Source organism: Oenanthe melanoleuca, chromosome 5 (genome assembly GCF_029582105.1).
Source record: "Oenanthe melanoleuca isolate GR-GAL-2019-014 chromosome 5, OMel1.0, whole genome shotgun sequence".
Classification (NCBI taxonomy): domain Eukaryota; kingdom Metazoa; phylum Chordata; class Aves; order Passeriformes; family Muscicapidae; genus Oenanthe; species Oenanthe melanoleuca.
In genome coordinates this window covers 52,321,710-52,341,814 of record NC_079339.1, presented here as the reverse complement: position 1 = coordinate 52,341,814, position 20,105 = coordinate 52,321,710, and the positions used below count along the sequence as shown (strand labels likewise).

General features: G+C 44.2%; 1 protein-coding gene across 1 annotated transcript; it reads left to right on the top strand.

The window, feature by feature from the left end:
- Positions 1 to 4,424: 4,424 nt before the first annotated feature.
- On the top strand, positions 4,425 to 18,521 carry TMEM179 (transmembrane protein 179). Its single transcript, XM_056493775.1, has 4 exons — positions 4,425 to 4,726; positions 8,383 to 8,520; positions 10,091 to 10,169; positions 11,068 to 18,521. The coding sequence occupies exons 1-4, from the start codon at positions 4,425 to 4,427 to the stop codon at positions 11,245 to 11,247; spliced, it is 699 nt and encodes a 232-aa protein (XP_056349750.1). The 3' UTR covers positions 11,248 to 18,521.
- The last annotated feature ends 1,584 nt before the right edge of the window (positions 18,522 to 20,105 follow it).

The following is a 20,105-nucleotide window of genomic DNA, read 5'->3' as shown; positions in this document are numbered from 1 at the left end:
GACTTTTGGAATAATAATAATAATAATAATAATAATAATAATAATAATAATAATAATAATAATAATAACAACAACAATTATATATATATATATATATATATATATATATATATTAATATAATAATAAAACAGACCAGAGAGCCTGAATAAAAAGTCTGAATAAAATAGACTCCAAAGCCTGGGGTAAACTGCATTTGCTAAACCCTTTGGTAAAATGGGCTGAGCCAGTGGTTTGAGCTAAAGTAAATCAGGGAGAAATTGTCTTTGAGTGACTGAAAGGCTGGCTCAATAGCAACTGCCCAGAATACAGACATGTTTCTCCCTGGGCATCCTTCTGCAGAGGTGCTGCTGTGATTTCATGCTTCTCTCCAGAAATAAGCAGGGCATTACTGGTAGCAAGGTGGTAGCCACCTTCTAGACATGCTGCTGCTATTTTTCTTGGACCACAGAAATGATATATCCAAGGTAGAATAAATATGAAAACAAATAAAACTGTTCTCAAAAATGTTTTTGCCTGAATAATTAATTCCTCAGCAAATTTTCTCATAATAAAACATGTCCTAATGAGCTATCAGGAGGAGAGGAAATTCATCACTTACCTCACAAATATCAACTTGAGAGCACTGCTCATGTCAGATGGCATAATTAATGACTTGAGAGGGAGCATGGAGCAGCACAGCCAAAAACACCATCCCCATCAGTCATTCCACATCAGCCCAACTCATACATGTTACTTGATCTACAGAGGATTAGCCAGACAGCTAGAAGGAGATATGGGGCAGAAGGGAATACAGGCAAACATGGTATATCTAATCTTGATTTATCCTGGTTGGTTTTCTGCTTATCACTGAGGTGCCACAGCAGCTGGTCCTGCATCATGTTTTATTTTTGTGGCTTTCCTTTTTTTTCCCAGAGAAATAAAATTTACAAACTTTGAACTGCACCCTCCCTGATGCTGAGCAAGCCTCTTTCAGCCCCTTGTCAGAACATGGTCCTCTTGGGGGTTTAATTCCTGTGCAGCAGGCCTGGTGGGTGCCTGGAGCAGGTGAGACCTCCCTGTGCTGTGGTGAGAAGGGATGCTGTGGTCAAGGTGGAGTTGTTCATGGTGGGGCTGCAGTAGAACACATCTGAACTCTTCTTGTGGTGGCATCACCAGAGCTGGGGCAATGTGCAGCCTCCACTTGTCACACACCCATCTCTTCTCTCAGTGCTCTGCAGCTGCAAGAGCTGCCCCACAGGTCTGCTCTGGGGGTAATTCCCTCCTAAGGACATTCACAGAGGCCAAGGCATGGGGATGCATTGGAGGGACAGCTCTCCCCACTCGGGTGGGAAAGCTGAGACACCAGGCTGGTGCAGCCAGCTGCTGTGGAGAGAATCTGAAATGGCCAAAGCAGGTCAGAGCAAAGGGTTTTCTCCCTGGAAATCCCATCTCCAAGGCCTGCCAGGAGCAGGTGCATGGTTCAGGGGAGAATAGAGGATTCTGGAAATGCAGAAGGATCATTTTGTCACTCCACCTCCCCAGCAACCTGCTGTGCTTCCCAGCAACTTCCTGAGCTGAAGGTTACTTCCCCAGGTCTGCATTTCTCAGGTCCTTTTGGACTTCTCTTTGCCATTAATTTATCTAATGTCTTTTGGCACCAGCATTTATTTTGGCCTCTGCAGTGCCCCATGAAGTGTGTCACAGAACTATTATGTGCAGTGAGAAAAATGTGCATTTCCTTTGTTTCAGTGTTTTTGCCTGGCCTGTGTATATAATGTCCTCCATTCCCTGTGATAAGAGAATGAATGAATCATCATTCACCATGCACTCCCTTCCTCCCTCAGCTTCACCATGGTGAGAAAAGTAAACCTATCCAATGTACTCCACTGAAACAGCTCCATGTTTCTGAGACCAATTCCAGCCTAGCAGGATTTGGTTTAGGATTTACATGAGAAAAGAGTATGAGAAATCCAGGCAGCTGCCAAAGTGATGGCTGACAGGTTTTATTTCTATCCCTTTGCTCACTCCAGTGTGTGGTCACTGCTGAAGACCAAGTCCTGTGCCCCAGTAGCTGTCAGCTGCTAAGTGCAGCTGTTTTACATGTCTGCTCACATTTGTAAATGCCTGTCTGTGCTTGCTGAAACTCTCCAACAAATGCTTGCTTGAGTTAGCTCATCAGCAAAGACAACTTTATCTGCTCTACAGGTGACCCCTGTATTCTCCTCTGCAAAACCCCTCGTGCAGCAGAGCCCTGTGGCTGCTGCTGGTGAGGTCTGAGCACTGGGCTTGCCTGAGGCAAAGAGCCCTTGGCATCTGCTGGCCCCTTCTGTGGGCTCCAGTGGAAGCAATAACTGTTGGTAAACAATTTTATGTTGGTGCTGACCTCCCAAGTTAAGTTCAGAAAACATTATCTGGCAAATCTGATGTGTCACATTTCAAAGAAAAGAGTTTTCCACCTCAGTCCAAGTCTGATTTCTTTACAGGTAAAGGACAAAATCCTTTGGGAACCAAGCACTTCTTGGATGCAAGGTTAAGAGCAATAAACTTTCCTCCTTACCAATAGACTGAAATATCTGGAAAATCTTTTCTGTTAGGAGCACATGTCTATCCCCACAGGGTGAGGTCAGTGCTCTATAATTCATCTTACAAAACTGAAATACAATTTTTGATGATCAGAACTGGTAAGGATCAGAAAACTGCCCTGACACGTTTCATTTATACTGACAAAAGGTTTTATTCAAGAAATTATTACCCTGCACAGATAGAGTGAGATTTCAAGATAATATGCATTACAAATGATTTGCAATGAAGCTGAATTAATGTCTTCTCTGAGAATCCCCCCAGTGCCTTCCTCAGGATTATATCTGTAACCTCTTAACAGCATAGAAAAAAATAATTGTTTGGTTGCCCAATGGAAACACCAGCCTGAATTCCCATGTGCACTATATTTGGGGTCCCTGTCCCTCATCTACTTCTCTAAACACTGCCTGGGAAGTGGCACAGTGATAAAATGAGAGTAAACAGCCCTGGGATTAAGAAGTGATTTGAGACCTGCAGATGATCTCAAACTGGATGTGGTTAGGAAATTGGATTAGGAAATTACTTTACCTGGAACTGGACATTAATTGTGCTGTCTTGTGCTGGAGAGAGGATTCATGCTGAGATGGAAAAATGAAATTGGGATTGTGGGGAAACTATCACTTGAGGTCAGTTTAATTTGGATTTTTGTGCCAGAGTGATTTGAGCTCAACTCACATTCCTCTCTGATGCCTTTTGTTTCCTGGCATCCTGGCCTTGCAGTTTGGCCCTAGAGCAGAGAGGGTGCTCTGTCTTCCCAAGCATGGTGTGGGGCAGGGAGCTGCTCTCTGGCAGTGCAGAGCAGGGTGGGTGCTCACTGTTGGGAATAAAACACCATCTGTTCCTGCCATGCATGTCCCATTGTGTGCTGGTCTGTTCTCAGCTTGATGTCCAGCAGGAACTTGCTTGAGGTTATTCTCTTCCAGCCCAGCTCCACCTGCCAGCCAGGGGATAACAGAGCTGATCCCAACCCCAGGCAGCCCCTAAACAACACCAAGAAAAGTTATCCCACTCCTGATGAGCCTTTGCTCCCCTTGCAATATCTGGGTGGGGGGCTAGGAACACAAAAGTGGGTCAGTGGGCACCGGGGTGCTGTGCACCCTGTCTGTTACTGCCACTGTCTGAGGCTGGGGGCCGGATTTTTAAAACTTGGGTCCAGATTTCCTGGGATCAGCTGCTAGGATGAAGCCAGTTTGCTGGTTTGGGGTATTTGTGTGTGTGTACTGGCCATCAACAGGGGTGACATCAGTGTCCTGTGCCATTGCGGGGATCCCCCGCTGGCGGTCCCCAGCCCTGCACGGACTGATTTAACCCCCTGGGCGCCGGGGGGTAGTAGCAACCAGATTTTCCCAAAGAGGGATAATCCACTGCAGCTCTTCCTCTCTCCGTTCCCCTCTTCCCCCGCAAGCCCAGAAACCATTCACGGGGCAGCTCGGGCTGCGGGAGAGGGAGCAGCCGTGTCCGGAGGAGCATCGGACCGCGCTGCATTGCATTGCATTGCACTGCGCATCCTCCCTCCCTCCCCACCGCCTACTGCTGCAGCCTGCCTTCCTCCCTCCATCCCTCCATCCCTCCATCCCTCTATCCTCCCCGCGTCCCACCGCACATCGCTCCCCTCGCGTCTCTCACTCCTGCATCCCTCCCTCCTGCATCTTTTCTCCTACATCCTTCTTTCTGCATCCCTCCCTCCTACATCCTCCCTCCTGCATCCCTCTCTCCTGCATCCCTCCCTCCTACATCCCTCCTCCTGCATCCCTCCTTCCTACATCCTCCCTCCTGCATCCCTCCCTCCTGCATCCCTCCTCCCCATCCCTCTCTCCACCCCTCTCTCCCTCCCTCCCTCCCTCTCCTGCGCAGAGCCGCGGACATGGCGCTCAGCAATTTCCTCTTCGCCCAGTGCATCTGCTATTTCCTGGCCTTTCTCTTCAGCTTCATCGTGGTGGTGCCACTCTCCGAGAATGGCAACGACTTCCACGGCCGGTGCCTGCTCTTCACCGAGGGCATGTGGCTCAACGCCAACCTGACGGTGGAGCGGCAGCGCTTCACGGTGCAGGAGTGGGGCCCCGAGGCTGCCTGCCGCTTCAGCATCTTCACCGGGCTCCTCTCCCTGCTGCTGGCCACAGTGCAGGCCTGGAGGACCCTCTTCTTCCTCTGCAAAGGGCACGAGGAGTAAGTATCCCTGGGGATGAGCCCCTCCCTCCCCAGGCTGGGGCAGCGGGAGCAGTCTGGGGTGAGCTGGGCTGTGCACCCCCCGTGTCCTGCTGCTGCCCCGAGGGCTCTGGGGAGAGGGGCTGCACTGCCCGTGTGTCTGCAGCACCCCGTGCACTCCCCAGTGTGCCCAGGGCCCTCTCCAGAGGATGCTCCCATACAGAGCTTTGGGGTGGGGGTCAGATCCACTGCCGTGCACCCCCTGCCCTTTGGCAGGCTTGTGCAGCGTGTGCCCACTCAGCTGCAGTGGGCATGGGAGGATCTGGGGGCTGTGGGGTGATGCTGGAGCCATGGTCCCACTACACATGTGTGCCAAAGGAGGCCTTCCCCAGGTGTGCACTGGCTGTGAAAAACCTGGAAACAACATGGTTGTGTGGGAGGGCCAGAAGGGAGAAGTAGGTGACTCCCCTCTATTTTTTGTGCTGCTTTTGTTGTGAACACGGCAGCAATTGCAGACAGCAGCCATTGCTTGGTTACAACACGAGAGCAGCACTGATGCTCCCTGCAGCTGCTCAGGGCAGCACTGACAGCTGCCTCCTGTCTCAGACAAGCCAAGGGACATCCCACCCCAGCAGGTGTGCTGAGAGGCTTGGTGGGCCAGCAGCAGCTCAGGAGCACTGAGATGTTCTGGGCTTGCCTCTGGTGACCTGGGAGGGCAGAGACCCTGGTGCAGGGAACCCAGGCTCTGGGTTCTACAGGCCAGGGCTGGACAATGCACTGGTGCCTGTTAAACTAGGAAAATATTTCTCTCATGGTTTAGGAGACATGCTGATGGTAAATCACTCCTGTCCAGGTCTATTTGGACTAGAGGTTTCTTGAGTAAGGAGCTGTTACATCTGGGCTTGGTAATTCTGGAGAATGGGGAGCAGTGTTGTCTTTCTAAGGCTCTTTCCAACCACTTCCAACTTGTCTAATACTCAAACATGATGTAATAAATGTGGACCAGAAACTTATTCATATTAAAACTTACCTTACACTAAGTACAACCACATATTTAATATCTTTGAAAGCAGCTGCCTCGGGTGATCAAATATCTATAGAGGGTTAATTGAATCTCAACAATTTTGCAGTTGTTCATGGTAACACTGTTCATAGTTGCTCCAGACAAGAAAGGCAGAAGGCTGTGGAGTGATGGGGAGCAAAGATGGAGCAAGTTGGGATGATAATCACAGATCACAGAAGGGTAAAACATGGCAAGATGCTTGGGAACAGCAGTTTCCTGGTAAGAAGGAAGGTCTGTCCTGCACCACATCAGCCACTGTATGAAAAGCAGGCAGGGCACATGCTGTCCTGATTTTAGACAGCCATTTGTTAATGGTTCAAATGGGTACAAAAACATTTCTGTTTGGATGGAGAGATCAATGTGAGCTCCTCACCATACATGAGAATTGTCTGTTCTGATTAGAGGTAGCTGAGGAAGAACCAGAATGTCATAACTGGTGATCCTGTTGAGGAGGATCACTGCTCCTGGGCCAGCTCCAGGGTGAGCCAGCCAAGGCAGTCAGGGTTAGTTAGCACCCTTTGCTTCTTTCATGTGCAATGGCTTTGAATGATTGCTGACAGATAGTTATGACTGCTGAAAAACCTTCTTAAAAGGGTCTCAGTACCCCTTGCCTCAGCAGCCTGGGGCTCTTCAGCTCAGCTGAAGGGTAGAGGTATAACTCAGATACTTCATTGCTAGGATTGCACAGCAACTTTAAGCATAAACATTTATTATTAAAGGACATTCACTCAATCTGCAATGCATAGCTTGAAGTTCTAATCTAAGGAGGAAAAATCAGGTGAGCTAAAGAGTCAAATAAGCAGTTTTCTATCAGGGTGCCCTGGCCTTGGTGATGGTGAGTCTTGCCAGATGCAAATCAAGTGCAAGGCTGAGCCCTGCTTTGCCAGGTCAGATCCTGGGCCATGGAACCTCTTTTGCTGCAGGATAGGAAGTAGAGGGAGAGCAGGAGATTCTGGATGTGATGACCCACTGAATAGTCCTGGTAACTGCTCCTTTCCTAGAGCTCTTACTAATTCTGGTGCCAAGACTTTTGTTCTGTGTAGGGCTCAAGTCTTTTCTGCCTCTCAGGCTAGCATGCACACAGAACGGTCTGACTTGGGATGAAATCCAGGCTAGGTGTGAAGTCAGGGCAGAGAACATGCCAAAATCTGGTATGCTCATAGCAGCTCTCAGTGTATGGGTGACCCCAGCACATAGCAGAGGTGAGCTGATCTACTTCACAAGCCCAGCTAAACCAGAGCAAATTCAGCTTATTGTTCATCCAGAAGTCAGGTATCCAGGCATCCAGCACCCATTGCAGTCCATAGGGACACTTCTTGAAGGTGGTTTTATTTCACTTCTTTTCTATCAGTCTTGAGGTGGGACAACAGTCACTTTGGAGAGAGCCTAGACAGCCACTCTAGAGCCATATCAACCCAGGAGCAAACATCCTAACTCTGCTGATAATTGCTTCCTTCTTTCATTTTAAAGAAGTTCTCCTGAGGTCACAAATGTATCATGCATAACTTGTAGAAATTAGGATACTTGTAAAAATTAGGATTGTCCAGCCCAGAACCTTCCAGGACTCAAACACTCATTTAAAAAGCCTCTTGGCTTTTCATTTAATGAGCAACCAGGGAAAAGAAGTGACTGAGGTTTTTTTTCCTTCTCTGGGGTGATTAGATTCCTTCTATCACCAGCACAATGAGTAGCACTGGTGAAAATGTGTCATATTCATCTTTACCACACACTCGGAATAGGATGACCTACCTCCTAGAGCTGCCAGACTTGTTCCAACTTTTACATAACGTGACATTCTAAGGTGTTCTATTCCAAACAACCACTTAGTTTCAAGTAGAGAAGGGCTTTGCCAGACTACTGGGATTAGAAACTTTTCACAGCTAGAATTCAGGAGAGGAGTTAAACAATGAGGCTGGAAAACAAGTGAGTGATTCCATGTTCTTATGGGACATCTGTAAGCATCCCACCCATGCCACTCCAAACACTGCACGTGCTGAGGGCCCTGATTGGGCAGATTTAATGGGGCTGAGGTAATTGATATTCAGCTGGCAGACATAGCATACTGACACCAAAGCCAGAGAAATCCCAGGAGAAGCTGGTCTGCTCTGCAAATTGCCCATAAAACTGAGATTCGTGTCCTATGAATGGCAGTACCTTGTGTTACATTGCTTAAAATGATTGTAGCTATCAGTTCTGTGTTTTTATTTTTCGTTTCCCTCTCCTAAGCAATTTTTGTCCCAATTATCACTTAAGTCATGAAATAATTTTAGCTCCAGTTACTACATAATTTGAGCTAATGACATTTATTTTAACAATGGTGATTTTCATCATTACAGCTAATGAAAGCCACATTGTGTATGTGCAATCACCACTTATTATATAAAGCCACATCTTCTTATGGTTAAAAAGAAATCAAAATCAAAAGCATTTGCAAGTGAAGGTAATGTGACTCAAAATCAAGTCCATAGTGTTTCAATGTATTAGGTGTTCTTAATTAAAGATGTGTTTCAAATGGAAACTGATGTCTTTGTGCCCACTCTGTGCTGCTTACAGAGACTGCTGATGTTGTGTTTCAGCTGTTTATGAGTTGCATTTTTCTTCCCTTTTATTACAGCTCTTTCTTTTACGCCTTCCTGAATCTGCTGATCAGCGCCTTTGTGGTGTTCATCACATTTATTGCCAGCACTATAGTGAGTGTAGGATTTAACATGTGGTGTGATGCAATTACTGAAAAAGGAAGCATGCCAAATAGGTTAGTATTGAAGAATACATTTTTTTTCCTTTTATTTTTTTTTTTCATATAGGCACAATTGAACTCTGGTGTTACAAAGTGTAGTTATTACACGCAAGGTGAGCAAGGGGGAGGAGACATCTGTAATGTGAAAATCCAGACTTTTTTTCATGTGGAACAAAAAAAAAATCAAAGGCAGATCAAACTTTTTTTTGTTTGTTTATTTAGAAGGCCACAAAGAAAAATGTGTTTCTACAGTATTTTGTGGTCTCTTTGAATCATGATCATATGAAAAACAAATCCATTATGTTAAAATTTTTGATTTCCAAAGGAATGCTAGATTTGGAGTTTTTCTAAGAATGGTGGGAATGTGGCTTTGTGAGCAGGGCAGGATGCTGGGGGTCAGGGCTCCTGGTTTGCAATCCTGGTTCTGTCCCCAAGGCACTTTGTGACACTGGTCAAGCCACTTATCCTGCCTGTGCTACAGCTCATCATCAGACAAAAAATTTGGGGTGGAGTTCCTTGCCTTGTAGTGATGCTGTGGATGCCCTGAGAGCCACAGAATGGAAAGCACTTTGTAAGGGCAAAGTACAAATGGCTGATGCTTTGTTACAGTCACAAAATGTACAGCTCCTAAAATGGTCCACTGTGTCTATCCCACGATGCTTATACTCCTCATAGGAATCATGATAAGTTGAGGAAGATTGGCTCCTATCAAACAAATAATGATGAAGGGAGAGGAAAATGTGACATTTTATGTCATATGATATTGAATAAATGTACTACTTAAAGCATACATTTCTGTTGCACATTGTCATATGTTGTAAAATGCCATAGTGAATGTTCTGTTTAGGGCTGCAACGATTAATCGAATTACTCGAATATTCGGTTAAAAATTCAGTTACAAACCCATCTAATCGAATATTCGGGTAAGAACCCAAGATGACCGACAGCACTGAAAAGGAGAGAGAAGAGGCTGCAGAAATCAACCAAGAGATAGAATGACAACCTCAAAATCCTGGGATTTTTTTCACACCACTAATGGTCCAAGTTATTTGTAAAATCTGTAGGCAGCCCCTATCTTACCATCAGAGTATCGTCTCCTTGCTGGAGCGTCCGAAACAAAAACACAATTCCTTCTTCTGAGGCTTTTCCTGATGAAGTCAAAAGGTAACAGAGGATCATGCACTTTGTTTCATTGAGGGGTGAGACAACCGACCTGGGGTGATGCCAGGGGCAAATCTGTGGGAGGTGAGGGGGCAGTGGGACACAGGGGTTTAAGGATGCTGTGTTCACAATAACTATTACAATTTCACTTATGGAAGATTTGTGTTACCTCTTACATAACTGCACTTTTTTTTTTTTTATTTTTTTTATTTTTAATAAAAGAAAGTAATTTTTATCTTAGTTTTAGAGAAGATCAGCAAACAACCTGATGATTGCAATAACTTAAATATCCTCTGATAGAATCTGCCATTGTGATTGTTCAAAATACATTTAATATGTTGTTTCACTTCATATTTGGTTCACTTGGAATCCCTCAAATAATTTTCTTCTTTTGTTTTTCCCTTCCAAATGCCTTTCTGGGTAGCTGTGAAGAATTACAGGATATAGATCTTGAGCTGAACTTGGAAAACTCTGCTTTCTATGACCAATTTGCTATTGCACAGGTAGGTCAGAGGAAGTCATGGTTCTATTCCAGTTCATTTGCCATTTGCTTATTGACCTGGGATTGCTGGAGCTGAACTACCATTCTCAGAAATCAATGGGAATGTTTCCACTGACTTCACTATGTGCTGAATCAGAATGATAGTGATGGGCACATTTGCATTTTAAATTCTAAAGAGAAGTGTTGAACACAGATATGTCAAACCTCACCCTAACACTGATCATGTTAACCATGACAGAAAACTCATTGTTTATCCAAAGGATGAGGTCTGCAAAAATTGCAGCCCTCTGGTGTCCTGGATCTCTTCATTACTGTTCAAAATAATTTCTGACCTGCACCACATTGTGGGGTTCCTAATTTTTCCTTCCTTGAGTTTGTCTGAGATCACCTAAACTGTATCAATATCAGACCATTGAAAATAAGCAAAGATTAATTCATTCAGATAGGGCTGTATTCTGATGAATCCATGAGAATTAGACCTCTAAGGCTGTCAGACCTTTCCATTGAATATTCCAGCTCTAACTCAATGATCAGAGTCAGCGAACACTGGGACATGATCACATGCTAATTTTGCAGGGACAATAGTCCCATCATGGAAAGAGGCATTAGCCTGCCTGGAGCATTCCTGGAAGGTAACCCTGCCTCTTGGCCATGAGCCAATTTTGTGTCTTTGTTGCCAACATTGGCATCTAGATGCTCAGCTCAGGCAAAATTGCATTTAGGAAAGAAAGATGCCATAAAAGTGACTCCTTTTTATGAAGAACACAGGACCCCCCTGGATTTAGCTTGGTGTGACTCCATGGATTTTGGTGCAGCTGAGGTTTTCATAATCACCTGGACAGCTGACTTTGTTTTCACAATACTGTACTGACCTCTTTATAATTTCTTTCCCTCTCTAGTTTGGTCTCTGGGCTGCCTGGCTGACTTGGCTGGCAATTACCATCCTGGCTTTCCTGAAGGTTTATCACAACTACAGGCAGGAGGACCTGCTAGACAGCCTGATCCATGAGAAGGAGCTGCTGCTAGGAAGATCCCCTTCACGATCCTCTTTGCAAGAAGACAAAAGTGGCATGATCTAAAGTGTAAGGAAATTTCCAAGGCAGGATCTAGATTTTATTATTCAGTAGTGTGAGCTGAAGTTGAGTCAGGGTATTGAGTGTGTGAGATCTTTTCTTTTCCTGAAATGAATTTTTGAATCACTCACTTCCCCCATGAGAAATTGTTGGCAGAAATACTGATATTAGGGTAATGAGAGTGAACTGCCCTGTGTGCCTATGGCATAGCAAGCTTTCTGTCCTGTGCAGGCAAAGTTTGTACCCTGCCCTTGTCAGCAGAGCTCCCAGGTGCCATCACTGGTTTTTGGGACAGAGGCCATTTCTGAGGACTGAGCTGGCAAGACCAGGCTACAGAGTCCAGGCTATTTCTTCAACCTATTCTCCAACAATAGCTGTAACTGGAGCTGCATTCAGTCCCTCCCCTCTCCCTCTCCTCCCTTTCCCAGTGAAGCTGCCCCTGTTCTCTCCTTATCCCAGGAAGCTGCAGCTCTGGTTTGGGTGCAGACTCTCGCTGTCTCTGCTTTTGCTGTATGGATGCAGTGCTGAAAAACATGTTGCTCCTGCTCTGATTTTATTTAAAACATAGAGACCTGTGTTCCAGACTTGATATTTAATATTGGACAGTGTTAATTATTTCCATGAAACCTGCATATTACTACAGCACCTGTTAAAAACTGTGTATAATATGGAAAGATGATGGAGAACTTTTGTGATTTTGTTTCTTCTTAGATTTTGGCATGACCAGCATTTATTATGACTTCTGAAGTGAAGTGTAGCTAGAAATTGCTGAAGCTTGCATACTAAGAAATTAAGCTGAATAGATAGTATTAATGCTTGTGCATTTATAAATGTAACTTGGTGCCTAACATTGTATACTATTCTGTTTCGAATATTAGAATTTATTTGTGATATTTATTTCATATAGGATATTCAAAATTACTGTAAGCATTTGCATTGTAGGTTTCTATATATAAACATAGCAGGGAGTTCAAACAGCTGAGTTATTTTATAGGTAGTTCAGTGCTGAATGGGTCCATTCTCCCCACTCATGGGCAGGAGTTCCAGGGCAGATGAATTTTGCTGTGAAAAGGAAGATTGCTATTTACACAAAGCTCACTGGTGACTGTGTTGTTGCTTTCAGTTTTGCTTGGCCAGTGCTTAACAAATCAGGTGGATTGTTGAGATCAGAGGTAGTTCTGATAATTAGGCAGAGTCACTCAGAGGAGTGTGGGATTTGCATGGCAAAGCTGTGCTAGAATTAAGCATTTATCCCCAGGTACACATTACACAGAATACCCCAAATCAGCAGAAAGCTAAGGCAAACACCTAAGTATGGACTGAAGATTTTTTTTTTGAGAGTACTGCACACTGCCTGTGGTACCTGTGCTTGAGTTGAGACTGAATTTATTGTGACAGAAGTGCAAATCACACACAATTATATGACCTGGTAAATCAGGGTGAGGAGAGAGAAGACAGCAGGTTCTACCATGTCAGGGCTCAAGCCTGGGGTTAGCACAACCATGCAGATTTGTCTTCTAGAGACTCTCTGATGCTTAGCTAAGTACCAGCTTAAGCATTTCATTGAAACAGAATTTGATGACAAATCCCTCAATTATTAAACATTTTAGGGTGTAAAATCTGACATAGTATTTAACTGCCAAAATATTCTCATAGGTTTAGAGAGAAAACCCTAAGCAGTGAGCCAGCCCTGTCAACATTGCTTATGAGCCCAGCTGGCCACAGCTCTCTGCAGAGAGGTCTTGTTCTTCAGCATGATTTCTGCCCACCAGAGAATGTAATCCCTTTGAAAGCTTTGCAGTGGTGGCTTTTTTTTATGGTTGGGAGTTGACATCAGAGCAGGACCCCTGGAGAGGCAATCAGAGATCATGTTAATTAATTCCAAGTTAAAATTCAGATATCAGGACTGTCAGAGTGACTTTTTAAAATTAATTTGGTCTAATAGTTTGGCTATTAAGAAAAATTTATTCAGTGAAAGAGTTGTCAAGCACTGGAAAAGGCTGCCCAGGGAAGTGATGGAGTCACCATCCCTGGGCATATTTAAAAGAAGCATAGATGTGGCACTGAGGGACACTGAGGGTTAAGTGGTGACCTTTGCAGTGCCAGGTTAATGGTTTGACTGGATGAGGTCTTTTTTCTCCTAGAGGTCTTTTTTCTGTCTCTAGTAGGTGATACACTCTTGCAAGTACCTGAGTCCATTGCCAGGGAATGACCTTCAGACCCTGAAGAAGAGCTTGGGTCTTGTAAGTTATCCTGTTTCCCCGGTTTCCCCAGTTTCCCCAGTTTCCCCAGCTGTGAAAGGCAGTCTCACTTTCACTCAGCAGTGATGTCTCTTCCCACAAATCACTTCAGTGCATGCCTTACTCCTTGTGTGGAACCATGCTGCTGCTTTGTACAATATATTTTATGCATATGCCAAATCAGGCTTAGGCTGAAGTAACATGTGGGCTGGGACCACTGCTCCTGGTGCTGCCTGAGGGTTTGAAGAGCCATGAGGCAGAAGGTAACAAGTGTTCTTGTGGTTCTTGCTCTGAGGTATCAGGGCCCAAGCTTTGGTTCTGAAAGAGAGGATGCTGCTATGGGTGAGGCTGTCTGGAGCTCATGCTCTCTTCTACCTCTCCTGTCTCAAGGTCTTTTCCCTCCTTTCCACTTCCATGAGAAGCAGCAAACACTGGATTTGGAGTTGCCATGCAAAATGGAAAGAAGCTGAAGCTCCTCTATGAGTCCCATGTGAATCTCAGTCTGTTTTTCACAGCTTCCCTCCTTGACCAGGTGGGGTGATGCTGGTACCCCCTTGCAAGCATCAGTGATGCTTAAAGGCAGAGCTGGTTTTGGTGGAAGCCCTTGTGTGAGTCAGAAGGCAGAGGATGTAGTGAGAAACTCTCTGGCTGGCCCAAGGGGAGGAAGGGTAACCTGCAGCCCCCAATTATTGGACACACATGGTGCTTTTTATCTGCAGTAAGTTTTCTGCAACCTCTTCTCCTAAAGCTTGGGCATCCAGGCCAAGCTGGTGATACCAAGCTGAAAACGTGTTAGAATTGTGTTATAATTTTGCACACATACATAACTACCTACTATGCTCTCTCTCATGCATTTCTCTCTTTTGTACATTTCTGACACCTGCTTTTAGTCATCCATTGCCAACCAGCACATCATGGGGCTGAGTCAAATGTTGCATTTCTGTGACATTTCGATATCTTTAATTTCCCATGTCCAAAGGGAGGCCTCTGGGAGCACTCTAACAAGAGTTGTATTCAAAGAACTAGAACACTGTGTGGTACTTCTACCTGTATTTATTTATTTATTGTCACATGGTGGAAGGGCAAAAAGCTTTGTGGCCTTTCCAAGGCACTAGGCTGTTGCCACACTATTCTTCTGTTGTACCAAATATATTCTCTGGCTACCATCTGAGGTTAAATTCCCCACCAATTCCCTGCCAGCAGTCCTCATTGAGTTAGAATAATCTAAGCTGACAAGTGTCATCTGAGCTTTTGGATCAATGCTGTTTTACTATTTTATGTAATGGAGAAACAATTGCAGCCATCTTTTGGAACAGAGCTTCCTCATGAGTGCATTCATGATCAAAACATACCACTAATTTATGAGGCATCTTTCAGCTGGGAGATTTCAGTGAGAATCACAAAAATAAGAGCATGATGATTTACTTAAAAACTGCAGGAGAGGTTTGTGCTATGGCAGCAATTCTGTGGTCCCTTAAAAAAGGAGGTTGTATAACAAGCAGTGATGGATGATTGAGTGCACAGACCTTGTGGGTCTGTAGGATGAAACTTCCTCTGTGTATGTACAATGTACACAGATAAATGCCAGGAATAGTTCCACTGCTCTTCTCTGATGTGGATATAGGCTCCTCTCTTAATAGGCAGCTTCAGCTAGAGGAGTTGTTGAATGCCTTAAATTTCTACACTTGCTTTTACTTAGTACTGGGACTTGTGCAATGACAATGATTATGATAGCCAGAGGTGGAAGTGATGTGGGCAGAGTAGGAAAGCACTGCCAGTGCATAACCTCCCAAAGGCTGAGATGAGTTTCTAATGCTGGTTTGCAGGTGTTTGAATTCCTCCCCTTTATCTGAGTAATGTCCTGCTGCTAGCCTAAATTAGTCCAGTTAGGATCAGAGTCAGATCTCCCTTCAAGCCCTTCACTCCCAATATGGAACACTGCTGATTTAACCTATGTAGTGTTCAGGATGGAAGCTGTATTTTATGAAAAACAAATCTGGATTGTGACAAAACTTTTGTTTTTTCTCTATCAATGGCCTGAGTATCCTTGAGCAAATGACCATCTTAGCTGTGTCCAGATCCTAAATCTGTGCCTCAGACCATTTCCTTTGCTGGTGGAAACAGCCCATTTTTATCTCTTGGAATGTTTGATTTGGAAACCACAAATATCCTTTCCTTCTGGTTAGGCAATCTGGGAATAGGAATGTTTTACCTTCAGTGACAAAATGGTCACATAACTTCATAAGAACAGAAATAGTTTTAAAACTATTTCTGTTCATGGCCTTGAGGTACATGTTTCTGTTTTTGTCCTCCATAAGAAGGAGGAAAACTATCCTGAGTTGTATATATACACCTAAAAGCTTTTTTTAATGGATTTTTTTAACTGACAAAATTTAACTCAGTGCTTTATGAAGTTAAGGACTGCATAGAAGACAGCACTTTGATACTCTCCTGATGTAGAAGGGAACTGCACTCCTTCAGAAAAATTAGCATTTGTTTCTGAGAGGTTAGAAAAGAATTTACTTAAGTTATGGAAAGTACTGCTTCTTTCAGTGCAGACATTTAATAAATAGTGTATTTCCATCCTGTTGTTGGGAAGAGTATTAACAAAGCCATGATTTCCCTTTATTTTTTTTTTGTCCATGCCAAAGAGTGTGATTGCAAACATAGATTAATGTGAATGTATTCACCTGACTGCTTAAAGATCTCTACCTCTCATAACTACTATAACTGCTTGAACTGCTGTTGCACACAGTAGAGAAAAAAAAAAACTGAATCCATGTGAGAGCCTAAATCCCATTTCCATAGACAGCTAAATGATTTAGGATTTAATGCTTATTAGCTTCCTGTAAAATCCTCATTGCTAAAAAATGAGCATTTCCCCGAGAAATGCTGTGTGAATAGCACTTTGCATTGGTCAAATACTGATATAATTTTAGTTTGAGATTTTTAAATTTATTTTTTCTCACCAAAATAAAAAGCCAAGAACAGCAATTTGTTAGACACGAAAGGTTATCCTTGACCTCCCTCGAATCCTCCTCCTGGAACTCTTCTACTTGGCTTGAAATTCCTAAATAACAATGATTTAACGTGGTGCCTCTGGTGTTTATCAAGGAGATAAACTACTTGGAAGCAAGAGCTGCTCACTGAAATAGCTGGAATTATTTGTATAATGGTGGAAACCCAATGTGAGAAGCTTTTGTTCCCCACTCGACTGTGTTGTAAAGTGAAGGTTGAGACAACCTGCCAGGAGGTGAGAATGATGGTTTGTAAGTACTGTTGGTGTCTTGGATGATTTCTCATACAAGTGAGTAAACTGTCCTGAGACTAAACTACTCTTCATCTCCTCTTTTCCCCTTGTTTCCCCCAGACTTGGGCAAATTTGACTCTACTGTGGATACAGACTCTGAAGTGTACTTATGAATGGGAGAAAAATTGCAGTGTCTATGGCAGATTTTGTAAAAAAATAAGAAAAACAGTCAAAGATATTCCCTATTCTCATTCAGCCTCTCTGGATCATGACATTGAACCCTCCCCTTTACATAAGCCAGGCCTGATTTGGGTGATGTGTTGCTCTGGGAGGTTTCCAAGGCTGGTGCCAGCAGTCTCTCCAGGAACCTGGTGGAGTTAGACAAGTGCTATGTTAAACCATAAAAAACTATTTGAAAATATGTTTGTTAAATCATAAAAAGCTGTTTGTCATGGTATCCCACATTACACAGTCCAGAACTCTTCACCCCATCTCTCCTGCAGCAGAGAGAATGATTTTTCCCAATTAACCCTGTGGAGTACAACAGTTTGTGTCTGAAACACAGCACATCTTCCTGGAGCACACAGGATCTGGATGGCATCAGTTAATCCATTCCACTTTCTAGGCTGCTTTCTGAACAGAAATTGTTAATGAGGAGTTAGTGTATTTCCTAAGAGGGATTTCAGCTTTTGGGCTGTGATGAGAGGGAGTGGTATTGACACCAATTTCAGCCTTTGCTTGGCTGCTCAGCCCCTACCCTCACAAATTGCAGAACCATGGGCTGACCCAAAATCAGCTTCTGGAGAGAGCCACCTGTGCAGGTATCTGGTGTAAAGGTGCTGACATTGCCACCAGGTTTGGAGGAAAGCAGACCCAGATCTCCTACTCTGGCCCTTTGTGCAGTGCAGCTCGTGAGTGGCACAGGAAGGAAGGACTGTTCCCAAATTTCCTTTTACTCAGTATTTGTGAGTGGAGCTCATCAGTACCCATAGTTTTAAAAGGTTTAGTGGTTTTGTGAGGTACCACTTGCAAAGATCTGAAGCAGATCTTTCTTTCTTGTGAGTCAGTGCAGAGCCTGAAAGCATTTCAGCCTCTCAGAAATATGTGCCCTCTGATGTATGTATTCATGAGCTACTGCCTCTTATTGCTGCCTGGGAAAAGCTTTATAAGAGGCTAGATTATCTCCTTTTTTTAATTTATTTTTTTTATTTTTATATTTTTTTAATGCTGCTAAAGAGGTTCCTGCAATGGGTATTTGGGGAGAAAATGGAACACTTTTTCATGATTTGTTTAACCACTGAGAGCAGCTGAGGAGCAGATCCCTCAGCAGTGTACACAGAATATCCTGTGAGGAGCCACCGCAGTCCACACAAGCTGAGGGTAGAGCCTGGCCTGTTTTGAATATTATTTCTGTTGATTTGTATGGTCTTTTGCAGTGTAATGACTGCTGACTTTGAGCTTTAATTGCATGTGTTTGACAAAACCAGAAAGAGAGTGAGGTTTATTATTGTTTTGATACAGTCTCAAAAGGGAAGCTTTTTACTAGCATTTTAATACAGCCCTTTGTAAACACCCAGCAAAGAAAAATGCTGAGTCCAATCCTCCTGCTAGTGGAGTCACTGAGTTTCCCCTGGCTTTAGTAGGAGCTGGACTGGGCTCAGTGTACGTGGTACACCCCAGCATCACTGATAATGAGTTAATGTGTTTTATATATGGATGCTTTTTGCTGAACAGTGCATTGGCTTTTTATGATTTGGTGAAATAGAAAAATAAATTATTTGAAAAGTCAATATTTCTGTGCCTGTTCTTTGAAGGTGAGTTTGAATTGTTAAAATGTAATATTAAAAAGCGTTCTCAAAGTCAGTGGTAGAGTCTTTGTACTCATTCCCCAGCCTCTCTGAGCCACAACTTGTATAGTTAAGGGGATGCACAACCATCCTCAGCTGCCTGAGCCCTTCTGGTGTCCTCTTCCAGCAGCTCACCCTGGGACAGGAGAAAATGGTCCTGTGTCCACAAACAGCTGAAAGGCAGTTTGTTACCAAATGTAGGGGAGACCTCAGGCTGCATGGACAGGCCAATTCTCTAAATGCCAGCTGGGTAATTTTCTTCACGTAGCATCAGTCCTTCTTTTCAGAGCTGGGCCTAAAGGTTCCCAACACCTATCTTGGAGCAAGGAATGAAGAAGCAAGTCCACATTATTATCTTATAGGTTCCTGAGCTGTTCCTTGAGGGCAGCTGGTAACACCTTTTTTACAGTCACAAACTGCCAGCTCTTCTGCTTGCTTTTAAGTGACAAAAGGCAGAGATGACAATTACAATTGCTGCTATGGGCTCATTTCCAGGCTGTCAGGGTTGGGGAGATGAAGGGAAGGAGGGGGACTCGAGGCAGCCTTTGGGCTGCCTTTTACTGGGGCTGATGCTGAGTGCATCAAAAGGTTAATGCAAAACCATCCCATCTCATCTCCCTGTGTCTTTTTCCATCTCCTCCAATCAAATGGGGATGGATATGCCTGCTGCTGCAGTCAGGTGCTGTTGATGTGCCTGAAGAGGCTGTTGGCAGCTGCAGGAATGTGCTGAACACTGTCAAAACAACACTTACCCTGCTGTTGTGCTCTGCTGGTTTCTGCTGTGTGTTACTTACATACTCACTGCATAAGGGAGTTTAGGCTGCACTTCTGCCCTCAGGGACTGCCATTAGTCCATTTTCATGCACAGACCTGCTACTCTCCCCTGGCCCTTTGTCTCCTGCCACCCCAACCCTGTTCCTGGGAATGCCTCCTGCCCATTGTCTGCTGCAAAAACTGAGCCAAGAGTCCTGTCCTGCATCCCTCCTCTTTCAGTCCTTTACATCTAAAACATGGCCATTTCCAAGCTTCATCATACAATTGCCCTGAGCTGGTTGGCTGCAGGATTTTGACTTTTGAAGCAATTCACCAAGCTGGCTCCAGTGTGAATTCAGGTGAGCATCTCCATTGTTTCAATAAATTATGTACTCTCTCTCCTTTTTACCTTTATTGAGGAATTCTCAGGAGTTCCACTGGAGGCAAATATTGCCCAGCATGGCCAACAAGGGGACTATTATCCCACACAGATGATTTTATATAACTTTAGAGGCCCATACTCATAAAGGAGTCACACCCAGAAAAAACACCATTGAACCATTGAAAAAGGAGAAATCACATCCAGCTCACAGTGACAGGCATAAAGCTGGGATGGCTTAAGAATGAAGGGGCAGAGAGGGAAAAGGGCTTGTGTGTGTTTAAGCTGGATGGTTGAATGGAAAAAGAGCTTCAGGGTGACAAGGAAATAAATCAGGTAAGTCCAGAGTGAAGCTGTGCAGCAGTAAAGAAATGTAGGCCCAGGAGGTGGAATTT

Bases quoted from the DNA above. Each gene is read 5' to 3' on its own strand.
- TMEM179 (XM_056493775.1), top strand. From the start codon at position 4,425: ATGGCGCTCAGCAATTTCCTCTTCGCCCAGTGCATCTGCTATTTCCTG. The intron at 4,727-8,382 runs GTAAGTATCCCT...CTTTTATTACAG, and splicing joins CTCTGCAAAGGGCACGAGGA to CTCTTTCTTTTACGCCTTCC. The intron at 8,521-10,090 runs GTTAGTATTGAA...CTTTCTGGGTAG, and splicing joins AAAGGAAGCATGCCAAATAG to CTGTGAAGAATTACAGGATA.